Source organism: Hylaeus volcanicus, chromosome 8 (assembly GCF_026283585.1).
Source record: "Hylaeus volcanicus isolate JK05 chromosome 8, UHH_iyHylVolc1.0_haploid, whole genome shotgun sequence".
NCBI lineage: Eukaryota > Metazoa > Arthropoda > Insecta > Hymenoptera > Colletidae > Hylaeus > Hylaeus volcanicus.
The window spans coordinates 886,505-901,595 of NC_071983.1; the positions used below are offsets into that span (position 1 = coordinate 886,505).

Sequence of the window (15,091 nt, forward strand, 5' to 3'; positions counted from 1 at the left end):
AATGGAGTAATATTAAAGGGAAATGTGTAAGGTAATGGAGAGAAATTAAAGGGAAATATACGAGGAAATGGAGGGAAATTAAAGGGAAATGTGCCAGGAAATGAAGGGGAATTAAAGGGAAAATTTCTTCATGAGTTATTAGGAGATGTTAAAATATGTTAGAAGGCGTTAAGAGGTGTTAGTTGATACGTACCGGATTTCTTTCGTGCCACCTCTTCGCGTATCATGATCTCCTACGATCAGAGCCTGGGGGTCTGACAGCTAGAGCCATCCTCAGACAGCTTGTCCCATCCCCAGCCTCCTTGAGCTATCTGTGAGACTTTGAGAGCCTGAGTAGTATGTAGGATATCGAATTTGGATTTGGAAGGTGTATCTTTTTACTAAATACGCTTGATTTTTATTTGATTGGATTTTATTGAAATAGTTATAGCGTAGTACAATGTAATTAGACAAATAGGATATATTCCCAATTGACAATGTATGTTTTTTGTACATATATGTGTCATTGGTTAGCCTAAGCACAAGTACTTTGGAGTCGCAAAAGAGATTACAGAGAGATCTGTACGTTTCCGGTCGACCACGATTGCATAATAAAACTGCCGAGAGTAGAGGGAGAGACGCTTCAAATATTTGAGCAGTTCGCTTTGAACGGTACCAGCAAGCAAAATAGGAGGACCGCGAATGGACTATTCTAGGTTTCCAAGAGCAAACATGCTTATCGAAATCCGACCGACGAGGGACGTGGGAATATGTCGCGACTTTTATGCCACTTACCCGCATCTCGAGATTAAAAAGGCATAGAAAAGGAAGGGCCTCCGTCTCTTTCTCCGTCGCGCGCCAGCACGTGTTGGACTGTTATTCTTAATCGTGTACACATTTTTCAGCGTTCGAGCGTTCAGCTCGCGCCGTGAAATGCACCGAGCTGGCCTCCGATAAACAATTTAGATAGTCGCTTGGAACGAGATCGATCGCAGCGTTTTCTTTACCGAGTCCGCTCTATAAACAGGCCGAATTTTCGCAAACTTTTCGAGTAGCGCGCTGACGTTGAGCGTTTCGCGAATGTTTACAACTGACCTCCGAAGGATTTTATTTATAAAACGACATTCGAAGCCTCACCATACTTATACACATCGATCCTTCGACATACATGGTCTCATTCCGCGCGATATTAATTTACGCGGTCGCAAAGATATTCTAATCTTGATGGATGTAGTTTCTTGTCAGGTATTCGTATGCTTTAGTTACTTAGATAAATTCCTAATTTAAGAAATACCATGTCAGTATTACGGAGCCACTTTACAACTTTTACTCACGATTCGAGGATCACGAAGTCGTCCAATAAAAATCCCTCGTGTTTACTCCGACTCGAATTCGTCCACTTCCTCGTAAGAAAAGTGCTCGACGAATTACGCGAGCGTTGCGTATAAAAATAACCGATGCCGTCATCTCGATGAACCATATTTTCATCGTCGAACGGCAGTGAATTTTTTTTAATCGTGCACGAAGGAAATAAAAAGGGAAAAGTTGACGAGAGTCAGCCTTTCCGTCGCGAACGTATCGTTCCGCAGCTGTCTAGTCATTTTTTCCACATCCTCCGCGTCAGTCAAGATTTCGATAAAGGCTGCTCGTGGAATGATTTCTTAAAAGAGAGTAGAAATCATATTCCTTCGCTCCCCTAGATTGAATAGTAGGGAGAAATGCGAGAGAGAGAGAGAGAGAGAGGAAGTACGTGACCAATAGAGCGCGCAAAGAAACGATAGGTTACGATAAAGAATAAACAAAATTGTAGTTTCAGTAATTCTTAAAATAGTAATATGGCGGTCGTGGAGTACCCTCTCCCTGAGCATCGCGAGGGTTAATCTTAAGAGCTTGTCGATGATTAGGCGACGGGCGCACGAGGAAAGGAAATTAATTATATCGCGAAGCTCGCGATAATTTATAACTGAATATGCCTCTTTGTCCCGTGAATTCGTATCCGGGACGCGGCCGCGACGAGGATTTCGAAATTTTCGTCGTCGGTTCGCGGAAGGATCTTGAAAATCGGCCACGATAAAAGGTGCGTCTGAAAACCGCCGCCAGATAAGGCGAACAACTCGCGTCCTCCTCAATGGAATCTTTTGTGGAGGCGGGCGACGATTGTTTCTCTCGTGTCAAGAGGGATGAGCTTCGAGGAATTTGTAATTTCGGAGGTCAGGAGGTCACTGCGACAGGAAGGAACCCTGACAGTTCAGAGCCTGAGTATACTTCTTTAAGGAAACTGGTGTATCCGAAATGTTCCTATTGGTCCGAGGGCTATACCAAATATCAGCCATTTCAAAATGACGTAACTTTATTTTTTCTTCTTTAAGGTCCCTTTTTCAGTGTCACCTCTCTTACGAAAATGGCGTTACAATACACTAATTAAATTACTTGGGAAAAGAAATTGAAATTCTGGTTAAAGCGGGCAGAGGTCCTCTTTTATTTCCTTCGTTTAGGGGTCTAGAAACGTTCGGAAATCGGAGTACGTTGACGTGTTGTTGTCCTCCTAGATTTCTGTGTACGATGTCAATATTTGGCCATGGGGGGGAGCAGATAGGATCGATAAATTTCGACAGTTCGGGCATTCAGTATGTAGGTGCCTCGCGCCACGGGGCACAAAGAGTTGTAAACCCCCTTACAGCTGTCCTGATTGTAATATTATCGGTCGGCTATGCGTTACATTTTCTTTGCTATCCATTCATTGGAATCTCGACGCGAGCCACGTGAGGCATCGGGATACATTCACCCTAATCTCGAAACGAGAAAGCATCCGCTTCCTTTCGTTTCGTTGTCCGAGAATAAACTCGCGATTCCCTAATTCGATCTCACGTTTGTATTTTAATAATAAGCTCCAAAAAGAAGCGTATATAATTAATATTATTTAACGATAAACGTTCCCAATCAGTCGCATTTAAATCGACTCATCGTTGATCTCATCCTCCTAAATGCACGACAGATAACGCGAAGCCATCCGACTACTTATCACCGTTACGTAATCGCGTCCCTAATTAGCGTAGCAATTAGCACATTTAAAAGTTTCTCTAACTGGTTCGTCGAAACGCTCGCGATTATATATATATATATATACGTCGTTATTGTACAGTTCCCCGTTATTAATTCGATTTAATGCCTGGCATAGCACACCTAACCCTTCGTGTTAACCAAAAAAGGAAAAACAGGAAAAAAGTGGAGAACGCTCGAGCCCTCCTGTTTACCATCGAGTTCGTCGTTCGATCGTGAGATCGAGGGAAATGGACGTAGGCACGTTACGCGCGTGAAATCTAATCAAATAGTACACACCGCGGAGATGGGCACGTGTGAATTTCACCGAGGATGCATACCCATAGACGACGAGGACCCGAGACCCGAGACCCCAGCAACCTCAATGCCTCGACGGTGAATAGCAAGTCAAACACGAGTAGCGGTTTATCGTCCCGTTACCATGGTAATTACGCGACAGATATCGATAAACTATCGGAACGGGATAGGCAGATCGACACCAAGAAACTTTTAATCGATTTTGACATGGCTCCCCTCGTACCTTCGGTTTCTTCTCGTTCCTCGACGCTATTTTTAGGCGCGCGGAGATACGGAGTTTCGCAGTTATTAACCCTTAGGAGGGTAATCATTTATTTTTGTTGGCTTGAAAAGTTTTTGCAGTTAAAGTGACTGACGCGAGCTTTTGAAATTTGGCACGTTTGTCAGCACATGTGTATACAAGATTCTGTTAAATTTACTGCTGTCACGCTCAACTTGTTTCGAAGTTAGTCGGAATAGAAATGGAAAAATGCAGCGAGAACGTCCAGAGGAGAAAATTCCATCGTCAACGCTAATTAAAACGCCGCGACGAAGGCTCGCGCCGCGACGCTCTTATCTCGCGCGAGAAGGGTTTATTGCGTTCGAGCGATACAAACGCTGTGGGCAGGAAGGAAATGATCGAGGCCTTGGTGGAAAGGCGAAGGATAAGAAGGAGACGGTTCTTTGGCAATGAAGAAAAGAAAGGCATGGTCGTCTTTCAGACGGCGTCTCTTCGCGTATCTGCGATCGCCGTTGGACGAAACGAGACGACGACGTCGGCGCAAATTCAAGACGAAAAACGTACAAACAGAGGGATTCTTTCCGAGAAGTAGCTACCGGCGGCCTCGTATCGCGGATCACTCGCTGCCAAATGCCAATTATCTTTACCCGACGCTGGCAATTAAGAGCCGCAGGGGCAGAGGGACGGGGACGAGGGAAAAGTATCGACGGAGTCGTTGAAACCGTTTCAGTTTCGCCGAAAGGGGAAATTGGTCTGACACTTGGAACGATTCCGTCCGATCTTTATACCGTGACGAGTCGATGATCTCGCTACTTGAACAGGGGATTGAACGTCGTACAAATTTGGACATTCGGGCATTAAATAAGCTTACAATAATAAGAATTCTTTCTTGATTACATAATGGTAATTCTGTTTACACGAAAACGACCAAACGCATTAATCGGCGCACATATTAATTAAATGCATGCACTCCATAACGCATCAATTACGAGCACGAAAGAAGAAGGTTGCGGGAGTAGAATTCCACGTGCTAGGACTCCTTTTCACGTCGACAAGGATCCGTTACGGTGACGAAGGATCGACACTTGACACAAAGGGGGAAAACGACGAGGAGAGTCAGGAGGGATACGTTCGAGAGAAATGGATGCCAGGGGCCTTCTGGGACTTGTCAAGCCGCACTTCACGCGACGCGTTCGTCTCGACTGGCGCGGTTGACGAACAGGGAATAACCCTTTGTTATCGAACGATTAAAATACCATTCGGTCCGGCGCGTTGGTATGACGGGAAAGAGAAAATAAATCGATTCGCGAAATGTCATTTCTCCACGAGATGGAGAACAACGGAAGCACTCTAATAATCTTCCCATGTAGATTTAGAAGTTTTAAATTACTTGTAGTAATTGAAAACACAAGCTGGTTTTAATTGATCTGTTTAAGATTCCGCGGCTACGAACGCGCCAAGTTGCGTAATCGTCTGAGCTCTAAGTAGCTCTAAAGTAAAGTTCATATTATAACATTTCCAAAGTAGAACAAGTTCATGTTTAAATTCAATTCTTGTATGTACCGTAAGTCTGCATAAATATCCACTATCAATGACAACGATCGATATCTCAGCGAAAGAAAGTCACCGATACTTTTTATTCAGCTTCTAGAACAGCCTTTCCCCTTACTTCCACGAAATGCAATTGCCTGGAACCTACGAAATACTTCTACTTAAATTCTTAAATTTTTAAGTACAAACAGAACCATTAAACGAGCAAATATTTTTTCGAAACGATCGAAGCCACTCTTAGCCTAAACGTCAGGGAGACTCCGTGGAACGAGCGAGCGCGGGGCAACGATATCCAGTTGCAAATTACAATAATAGCCGAGGACATTGTAATCGGAACCGCAATTAGTCTCAGTCGGTCTCAGATCGGAGTACGGGGGCGGAGTTTATTGTGTTCCAGTGTTATCGTGGCGATTTTTCATTGCAACTTCCGATAGAGAACGCTTTGGTCCCCCCGCGCCCCCTGGGCCCTTTCCTTCGCGGTTACGCGATCGTAAACAACCATGATCACGGTAACTCTCGCGAAACGGAGCAAGGTTCTTTAGTGGTGGACTCGAGTAGACTTTTCCCCATCTGTTGGCCAAATTCATGATTCATTCATCTTTTCTCCTAATATTCCATTATCTATGTCTGCCATTCGATAATGCCGAATCAAAGTCTCGAAGCACCCTCGAGAATTTCTCACGAGAGGGTTGCGTTGTTCGTAAAGGGGTTGATGATTCGATAGCGCGTGGCTGAGGAGTCCGCGCGTCCCGAGCGAGAGAAAGAATGATTTCTTTGGTGGCAGCGGCTGCACGTGCACAACGTGTTCGAGGCACACGCTCCTCCGAGCCTCCTCTCGGTCTCGTTCTTTCGTTGGCGCGCGGATGTGCGCTCCATCGCACACGCGATTCGCTCAACTTGTCGGAGAGCTGCGAGGTCCGGCCGCGTTTCTCTTCTCTCCCTGTCCAACCATCGTTTCGATCTAGCTCTGTCCCTCGTCCAGCGAACCGCGAGCAGCGTGGCCGAGCTTTTATCAGGGCCCGAATCGCCGCTGGCCACATGTGTGCCGAGCAAAAAGTCCCCGCCTCGAGGCTTCGCTCTCGCCTCTCCTCTCTTCGGCGTCTGATCGTTCCTCCTCGCCCCGTGGACGGTCTTCGTCGTTGCTCGGTCGTGGCGAGCGCGGGTGGCCGCTCCACAAGGAGATTTACGAGGACTACGCTCCTCGCGGGTACTCGCGATCGCTGAACGCGGAAGAGGCCACGCATTTTGTTCTATGGCGATTCTGAATCCTCTGGCTTCTCAGAGAGCTTCAGAGATTTATGGGGATTTAGTGGATATTCAGTCTGTATTTTTAAATGGAAATTGTATCTGACCCTTTCAGAAGTTTGTCTAAATTAAATGATAGGTTTGACGTTACCAAATCAATTTTTCAGCATTCCGCGATCGAGTGGAAGAGAAACTGAGAGATAGCGACTAGAAACGACGGTCCGTCAAAGACATCTCGATATTATAAATTACCGGGACTATCAATTGGTCGTAGATTGACAGCGATGGAAAGAGGGAAAGCGTCGAGAATCCGATTTCAGGAAAGGATCCGATCTCACGCGGAGAATAGCTGTGCGCGAGGTAAACGGCCGAGAGGGTTACAAGTGGTCCAGGAGAATTTACGAGTTTCCCAGAAAATCGCGGCCCAGACGTTTTTACGAGGTCGCTTAACGTTCCAGCTCGTAAAGGTTTCACTTTCGATGCGGAGCGTTTTGGGAGCCGATAACGGGGGAAACTCGATTCGATGCTCGTCGAGTGGCTAGCCAGTTTTCGAAATACGCTTCTTTGGCGCCTCTGAATTATTTATTTTTCGGTATAGAATCGACCGCTTTACGATCATGCTTGTGCCCCGAGTCGTTTTATGCTTTTTTTTTCTGGAAAGAGAGACCTTGGTTAGGTCTCTAAGTAAATACGCGTGGAAATTTAAAGATGTGGAGGATTAGCGATGGATAATCAAAGATTATTTGTTGCTATCCTAGTTTTCAATGATTTTTAGAAAAAATATACTTAGGTTGTTGTATTACCAGAGACAATGTATCGATTAGCCATTGACTTGAATTATTTCTCAAAAATACTAACGAATCAAAGCCCTCGTTTCGTGTTATGATTTGTATGCATTATGAGGAAAGGAATAAAAAACACATACGCATATTTTATTCGTTACAAAACAGCTTGTACTCGATTCTCCCATCGTGTAATTAGGTCACCGCATTGTTGCTCAAATTTCAATTCCAGATTCGTAACCTGGCTACCGCATTTCTCTTCGTCTCCGGTGATGCCTCGTAAAAATCCCTTGGCAAATTGGGACTCGACTCGACACACGTTTCCTTCTCGAATTTCAAACCAATAGGCCAGAGGGTTTTCGAGCTTACTTTTGCCTACCGTATCTTTTTCAAGTAAAAAATTACTCGAACTTTCACTCACCTAAAAATCTACTAACCCTATTTAAGCGATCAAATAGAAAGACGTATGTACTATGTGTATTTATATTTCCATCTGTCCTGCAAGATAGTAAGAAAAGATGTTGCAAACAAGATACGCTGAAACTGTAAATGATGAATTTTGGAAGTCTGACATCAGATTCGAATTCTGAGGCCCAAAGATTCTTATAAACAAATTCTCATGCAAATCTAATACCATTGTAGCAAGTTGACCATATTGGGTTCGCCATTCTGCATTTTAGAATTTTAGTATCGAACTCGTAAGCTGAGGACCCAGTTTATTCCTTCTCTCGTGCCTTTATTTTGACAGGACCGTAAGAAAATTTATTATGGAGGGTCCAATGGTGATGGTGGCAACGAGCTGCGGTGGTGTTTTGAGCTATTAGACGAAACAAGTCGTTTGTCTTTTTACGAGCGACTGCGGTGACCCGAAGCGTGCCCGTGCACCCTGAACCAGTATACATATACAAAAAAAGACCATATTTGGAACTCGTTAGCTCTTATGGCGCGGTTCTGCTGGTCTAAAAAATCAGTTATTTAAATACAAACACACGTTGATTATTTGAAAGTGTACTGCGTCTTCGATGAACATTGTTGCTCCTTAGCGCTAAACTACCAAACTTGACTTGATGACAATGAATTTATGACTTAAATTGTCGTTTTTGTGCTTACAGAAGGGGAACATTTTTTTAACAGTAACGTACGACTTGTAACATAATGATATTCTTGTAATGAGAATAGTAAGAATGGCCCGTATTAGGAAAAATTTTATCGGTCGACTGCACAGCTCGATCCACAGTTCTCCGACGTCCCTTCAACTTCCCTAATTCTTCTCTCAGCTGTCGAAAGCACCATCTCCAGCTCAGAAGAGCAGTTACAGGTGTTGGTCAGAACTCTCGCGAATCTGAAAACGAAAAGGACCAATTAGAAGAAAGTTCGTGGAATTCTCGAGGTATCTCCTCGAGATCGCGTATACCCAGAAACGAACTCTTTGGGAGAAAAGGTTTGGAAAAAGGATCGTGGTTCCTCGACTTCTCGAGGACACTCGTCCGCGTTTCTCCGAGCTGTCAGGAGCGTGACGCAAGAAGAGGGCCCCGAAAGTGGCGCGCATCCTCGACGCGGTCACGGATACCATCTAGAGTTTCTCTCTTGTTCGGCTGCGTTCTCTCAAAGTTTCATGGCTGCGACTCCGTGGCAGACCGTTTGGTTTTTCTTACGTTCGGTTCGTTTGACACTTGATAGCGCTCGAGCGTGGATACTGGATAACTCGCTGGCATAGCGACGTAGAGCTTCTTCGCGCGAGATCGCTTGCTCCAACACTCGCGAGCGCATCGTCCTCAACCACGGCTTCTTCTTCTACGTCTTCTTCGTCTTCCTCTGCTTCTTAGTTCCCTCTGGCCACGAGCAGTCGTTTCTTGCCGGCAGGCTGCTCCCCGCCGTTAGATACGATCTTTCCCGTTTGATAAATCACTACCGGAAATTCCGACAAAAAACCGCATCGCTCGTTCGCGCTCCAGATACTTAATCGGCGCGCACCCCGCTCCGGAATCCGCCTCTGTACGCTCTTGGGGGGAGAGTGGTAGCCACTTTGAATTTTGCAGTTCTATCAGACTCGCGATACGAAGGTCCAACAATATTTAGGTACTAAGTATAGATGTAAGAAATAGGGAACTGATTTAAAAAGATATTGTAGTATTGATAGTAGGTAGCCAATAATTCACATGTCTCTTTGATGTCCCCTCAAAAGTAGCGCTCTCTCTCTCTCTCTCTCGACGTTTTTGGACATACTATTCCCAAATTGCGACAGTGCAAGGTCCTAGCGTGTCGATGACTTTGTTTTGCCAGACCATCATCGGCCAACTGTCTCTTTATATCTCTCTCCTTCTCTATGTTAGTCGAATCATAAATTTCGTGGCGCGTGCTGGGTCGCGCAACGGTCGCTGGACAGAGGAGCCTTTGTGCGACCGATTTATTTATCCGTCAACAATTACACACACCGCGACGGTGAACGGGAAATCGCGTGGAGAGAAGGTTCCCTGGGTTCGCGACCCGACGATCCGCGTATGATTATTCCACAACATTCGAGAAGAAGACCATCCTACTCGACCGTAAGGTAAAGTGGAGATAGGTAGACCACTTTCTCTTCAAACACTATTAATCTCGATTTTAATGGAACGTTCATTACCGTTCTTCTCGCTATCATCTTTGCTGCGGCGAATTAGGAAGTGAATTATTAATATAGAGTTCGAAGGGATGGATTTGTGATTGTCGTACGAGTTCCTAAAAATAAATAATACATGTAAGTCTAAATAGGAATAATAGTGGGAATATAATAAGGTAAACAGAGTACAGATTTATTTATGCGAAATAAATACAGCACAAAGTTGTAGTATTATTCAAATTAAAGAAAAATAATTACACTTCTACAAAACGTCTAACACATTACAAATACTGTAATTCTATTTCTCTACGATAGACTGTCATATGATCCTGCGATGAGCTCGAAATATCCTTTAAAAGTACCGCTATTCACATTCAAAGCGTACAAGTTTGCGAGTTGCCAACAACTGCTACTATTCTTGTCCAATACGAATGAAATTTTATTTGTTCTTTATATGCCTACGAAAAGATAAAGCTAGTCAATGTGCAGAAATATTAACCATAATTATCATTGCATTAATACATAAATCTAATCTTAAACTTATGGTCAGCGTCCCCGGCGATCTCCAAACAAAATCAGCTTTCACAATGATCTCAGAATCAAATCTATCTGTCAAATCATTGTGAAAACCAGTTTCGTCTTAGCTACCTGCACCCCGGCGTAGGTTCCAGCGAAACCTGCAATCAGATGTCGAAAGATCGGTTAACCAATGTTCAACGCGATTCTTGTCTATTTATACCATTGGATAATAAATACACAAGCTATCCAGAAGTTTTAAGCGTAAATATAAATGAGCCCTTCCTAAACCTTCAGCATCCCTACTTTTTACACGTTGGCTACCAGAATAGTACTCGTAAAAATGTAAACAATTTTATTTCTGTAAAATTGTATTTTTGTTTTCTCTGACACCTCATCTTCAGAATTAATTTTCCTAGATCCCCAAAAGCTCTGTGGAATTGGTGTTGAAATCCTGATCTCTCCCAGCACTTCACTCGACACCTTGTACCCAAAGTATCGGCACTGCTTCAAAGTTCCCACTAAGTTTGTTTCGTTCAAAATAGTTGCAAATTTATTGCATCTCGAGTTTTACTTTTGCGTACCGCCATCCATTACGGATGCGTGATATACGATTTTGGTGGTGACTCACTGCGCGTATAATATTCGGCGAACATTCGAAAATAAACGAGCAGACGCGTGCCAGACGACGAAATTCTCGATACAGGGATGCGTGACCTGGTCCCTAGGCTTTCGTAACATCCTCGAGATCTGTCTGATCTCAAGAAGAGGCTGCCATGGCAAGCGTCCGTCGGGAAACGTTTCGTCCGTTGCGAAAGCTTCGAAGGTGGCCAAAACGAAGAGAATACAATTAGCAAAATGAAACATTGTCAAACATAACGTGGTACTCGACTGTCTGCACATAAATCATGCGCATTATATTTCTATGAAGCTTTATGCTCTGTATATTTCTATCCAAGCCTACCATACAATGTCTAACGTTTTAATTTTCCAATTTTTATACTAAATTTATAATCTGAATTGCCGAAAAACCTTTCTTCTAGTTTTGGCCACTCTTTCAGACTTCTGCCACATCGTGCGTTGAGCAGCTCCAACACCGCGGCGGATCACCGTGACCCGATGGAATGCATGGAACGATGATCGTCGTTATTTAAACGATCATCGATCCTCGATCGACGGATCGACCTGGGAGGTTTTCATCGTCTCCGCCGGAAGAACCTTACGAAGCTATTTGAAACGTTACAATCGATGCGCACAATGTATCCTAAAATTATTAGGATTATTTTTCAAGTAACGCATTACGATTATTATTAACCCTAACATGGAAACTATTCGAACCCATTAGGTTTTCCTGTCAAAAATAACTGTGGCCATAGCAGACCAAAGACCACCCTTATTTTTCCACGACGATACGCTGATGAGCGTCAGAGCCCGCGATACCGCGGCTCATTAATAACGAGGCCGTCGCGATCGAGCGGAGGAATCGCATGGATCCGAGTAGAGTCGAGTCTTTTCGCGAGTCCACGGTAAGTAACAACCACGGAACGTGAGGATCGGTCGACGTATACTATTTTGCACGTGCGCTATCGGTCCGGCCGATAACGCGCTGACGGTTACACGAAGCCCTGATAAAGATACGTCGCGACCCTGCGACCCCGTTGCGATTCCATGGAAGCAGTCGAGACTAAGAAGACGAGCCTTCGACGATCACGAGAGCGTCGACGATCGATGGAAAGTGCCTCGAAAAAGATGGAGCGATCACGAAGAATTCGCTGTGACCAGCGTCACTGTCTCTTCTATCCGCGAGTCGAGGACCAACGCAGATTAAAAAAGATATACGACGTTCGGTGATACGGTAACGACACGCGGAATGGATTCTCTCCGCTGATTACGCGTATCGAAACCTTCCGAGAATCGGGCCACTAGTTTTATCTAATTAACCGCGACACGCGGTGCTCCTCGTCCCAGCGATCGTAAAAATTAACGAGCCAAGATCAGCGTATCGTTAACGTTTGGCGATGATGAGCCTCGGTGAGTCAGGATCCTTTGGATGTCGCTTATCGTCAAACGGAAACTTTAATCGCGCCGCGGAGAAGTGGTACAAAAACTGAGTAGTGAAAAACAGACTTGTTTGGAATCTTTGATACGGCTGGCAGAGGATACAATCGCCTTGTGGAAGCTCTTTAATTGCAGGGAGTCGCGTTATCGACTGGTTTGACAGGGTCAGTAGCGTTGATATGCGTTTACCAACAGCCGATACCATAAAGAGTTACCTACGGTAGATAAGTAGAGTCGGTAACAGTTATCAACCTACGATAAGTTCACCATGCGAGGGTAAAATAAAGATCTACCTTGCCTACACGATTCTCGAATCGAGGTTCTTCTTTATCGACACGTCGATCTTCGAGACTCGAGACACGAGGCTGAAAATTATTGTAGCAGATTAGTATCGACGCTCTATAGAATCAAGTATACCACAATGTCAATTTCTCTATTTATTTCGATTTTCTCAGGAGAAAAGAAAGCATACCACAAGTGTCTCCAAGGAATCGATTTTGGATTTCCAGCGACGAAATAAGAGGATTCGAAGAAACCGGGCGGAGGCTAGCCTCGCGACAAGACAGGGCGTAGTAAGAGGAGGAAGAGGCGTAAAAGTCATTCAGCAGACCAGCGTCGAGCCATTGATAGAGGCGACGAAGCGAGGTCAGCTATTTGTACGCGTGACAGACCCCTCCAGAGAATCTCTCATGTGGACGTGGACGGAGCCGCACACTCGTGCAAACGTTTACGTACACGCTTCGCTGTGCTGCGTGTACGGATCTCGTTTTTAGAGCCTCGATACGCCGCGCTGTACGAATACCCGAGCAAAAAGACTCCAGGGATTATCTGGGTCTCGTTAGAGCTTACTCGTGATTCACGATATTATTTTTGTCTCCCTTTGTACCGGGATCGAACCGAGCTTTCGCTCAGTTGGCGAGTTTTTTAAGGGGACATGTTTCAGAAAGTTAATAGAAATTGGTCTTTCTTTTGTTTCCGAAAGATTGTTGTCGCCTTGAGATTTCGTAGAAATTTCCCACTAATTCATTCCATCAAAAGAAATTGCCAACGATCCCAGTCGTCCTAGAATCTCCACAAAACGTCTAAAGTCCATCAGTTTCGGTCTTCCTGAGACCTACCTGGGACCAGGGAAATTCTATTCAATGGAACAATCATCAAGAATGACACACGTTTGGACAGGTCGAAAAATATCGAACGGAACAACGGTTCGATTACGTAACATCGCGGAGAAACTCGCGTCGTGTCGCGCTTTTTTCTCTTTCCACGGATCGATCCCTCCTCTCTCGATCGTTGCGGATCCGATCACGAGCAATCGAGCCGTGTAAGAAGGACGGATCTTTTCCATGCAAGACCGATCGCGAGGAACACCTTGACAAGGCTGCCACTCTTGGAATTCGCTTCTCTCCCCAGCCATACCGACAGAGTGAGTAATTGAGCGAGCGAGAAGCCAGCACGTCGAGGAACAGAAGCGACGGAGACGCACAGAACGAGCAAAATATTACCGTGATGGTACCAGGAGGACGGTGGACGAGGGTGGGGGGCGAGGGGGAAGTCGCGAGGTTGCGCTGTGAATAACTACGCGCGTCGACCGAAAGAACCGTAAGAAGTTCGAAAAGTGTCACGGAACGGAACGGAACGGAACGGAACGGAACGGAACGAGTCGCGACTGGGTTCTTCTCTCCTTTTCCTCCTGGTTCGTGACCCGTCGCGAACTAGGCGAAAATAGGCCACCACCCAGCCGGACCTAACGATCAGGGTCTGTTCACCGCAATCTGGCAAAATTCGCGACACGTCCGCTTCCAGCGAAAAGCGTTTCGAGAGTTTCTGGCGAACGCTACCGAACTCGAGCAGCGCTGGCTCATTCTAGAAACAATGCTGCAGTGTTCATGTACGGATTGGATATTGATCAGAGTCTTGCACTTGGGAAGTAGTAACGATATCCGAAAGTGTCGAGTCTTTTCGATACTAAACCTAAACTGACCTCTGCATTGCAATAAAGTTCCACGTAAAAGCGTAAACTTGTAGAACACAAGTGTTTTAAACGTTAACTTTTGTATACAGTCCGACGTACACGCAGTTCACTCATCGACCGAACCCTTATAAGTGTCCGCAGTATCCGATGGGTTAAACGAAGTCAAGCAATTAGTGTCCAACCTCGCTTGTTCACCATTGCCTCGTGGTATTATATTTCCTATAAGTGACAATTCTAGTACAATAAAATCTAGATTACTTATCCTACACGCTGCATAGTTTGCCAGCCAACACCACGATCACAGAGAACGCACGAAACGTGGCCACCGAAAGTCGCGGAAGGAAAAGAGTGAGCCGCAGCGTTGGCAGAGGTCGGTGAACTTTCTACGAACGGCTAGCTGGTTCGCATCGGCAGTTTTGCCACATCAACAGGAGCATATTGTCACGTAATGCTCGCAGAACCAGCCTTCCTTTCGCGTGGTCGTTGCTCCTGCTTTCGCGGATCCTTCATTCGGGGCCGCTTTCAAGTTCGCCGACCGATCCACGCTTTTGCGCTCGCCGGGCACGCGTAAAATCGCCACCCGATAACGTCGATCCTCCGACACGGACGCGCGAAAACTTTCGAATTCGAGGTCTCGATCGCAGGTGCGAGGAATCGCGTACCGGATGGTTAACACGTTTCGCGACGCTATCGAAACGCGTGAGCGATAGACGTCGATAAAAATGATTGAATGGATGACGTCTGAGGCGCGGACACGTGCAACCAAGCCTTGATTTAACACTCTCAACCCGACATTTTTCTGTTTATATTTT

At 45.3% G+C, this 15,091-nt stretch overlaps 1 protein-coding gene across 3 annotated transcripts in view; it reads right to left on the bottom strand.

Annotated features, from left to right (window-relative positions):
* Window positions 1-7,040: 7,040 nt before the first annotated feature.
* The window catches only part of LOC128881619 (zinc transporter ZIP11), a 68,641-nt gene continuing 60,590 nt past the window's right edge, over window positions 7,041-15,091 (bottom strand). The window contains exons 7-9 of one of the 3 annotated variants that reach the window (XR_008458124.1): window positions 10,382-10,410; window positions 8,561-10,191; window positions 7,042-8,476 (exon numbers count right to left, since the gene is read on the bottom strand). Coding sequence is in view for 1 of the 3 variants with exons in the window: in XM_054132863.1 (XP_053988838.1) it covers window positions 10,108-10,191; window positions 10,382-10,410 (113 nt within the window). In the remaining 2 variants the exon portion in view is untranslated. Of the gene's footprint in view, window positions 10,192-10,381; window positions 10,411-15,091 lie in introns of all 3 variants that reach the window. The other 2 variants (XR_008458123.1, XM_054132863.1) reach the window with 2 other exon arrangements.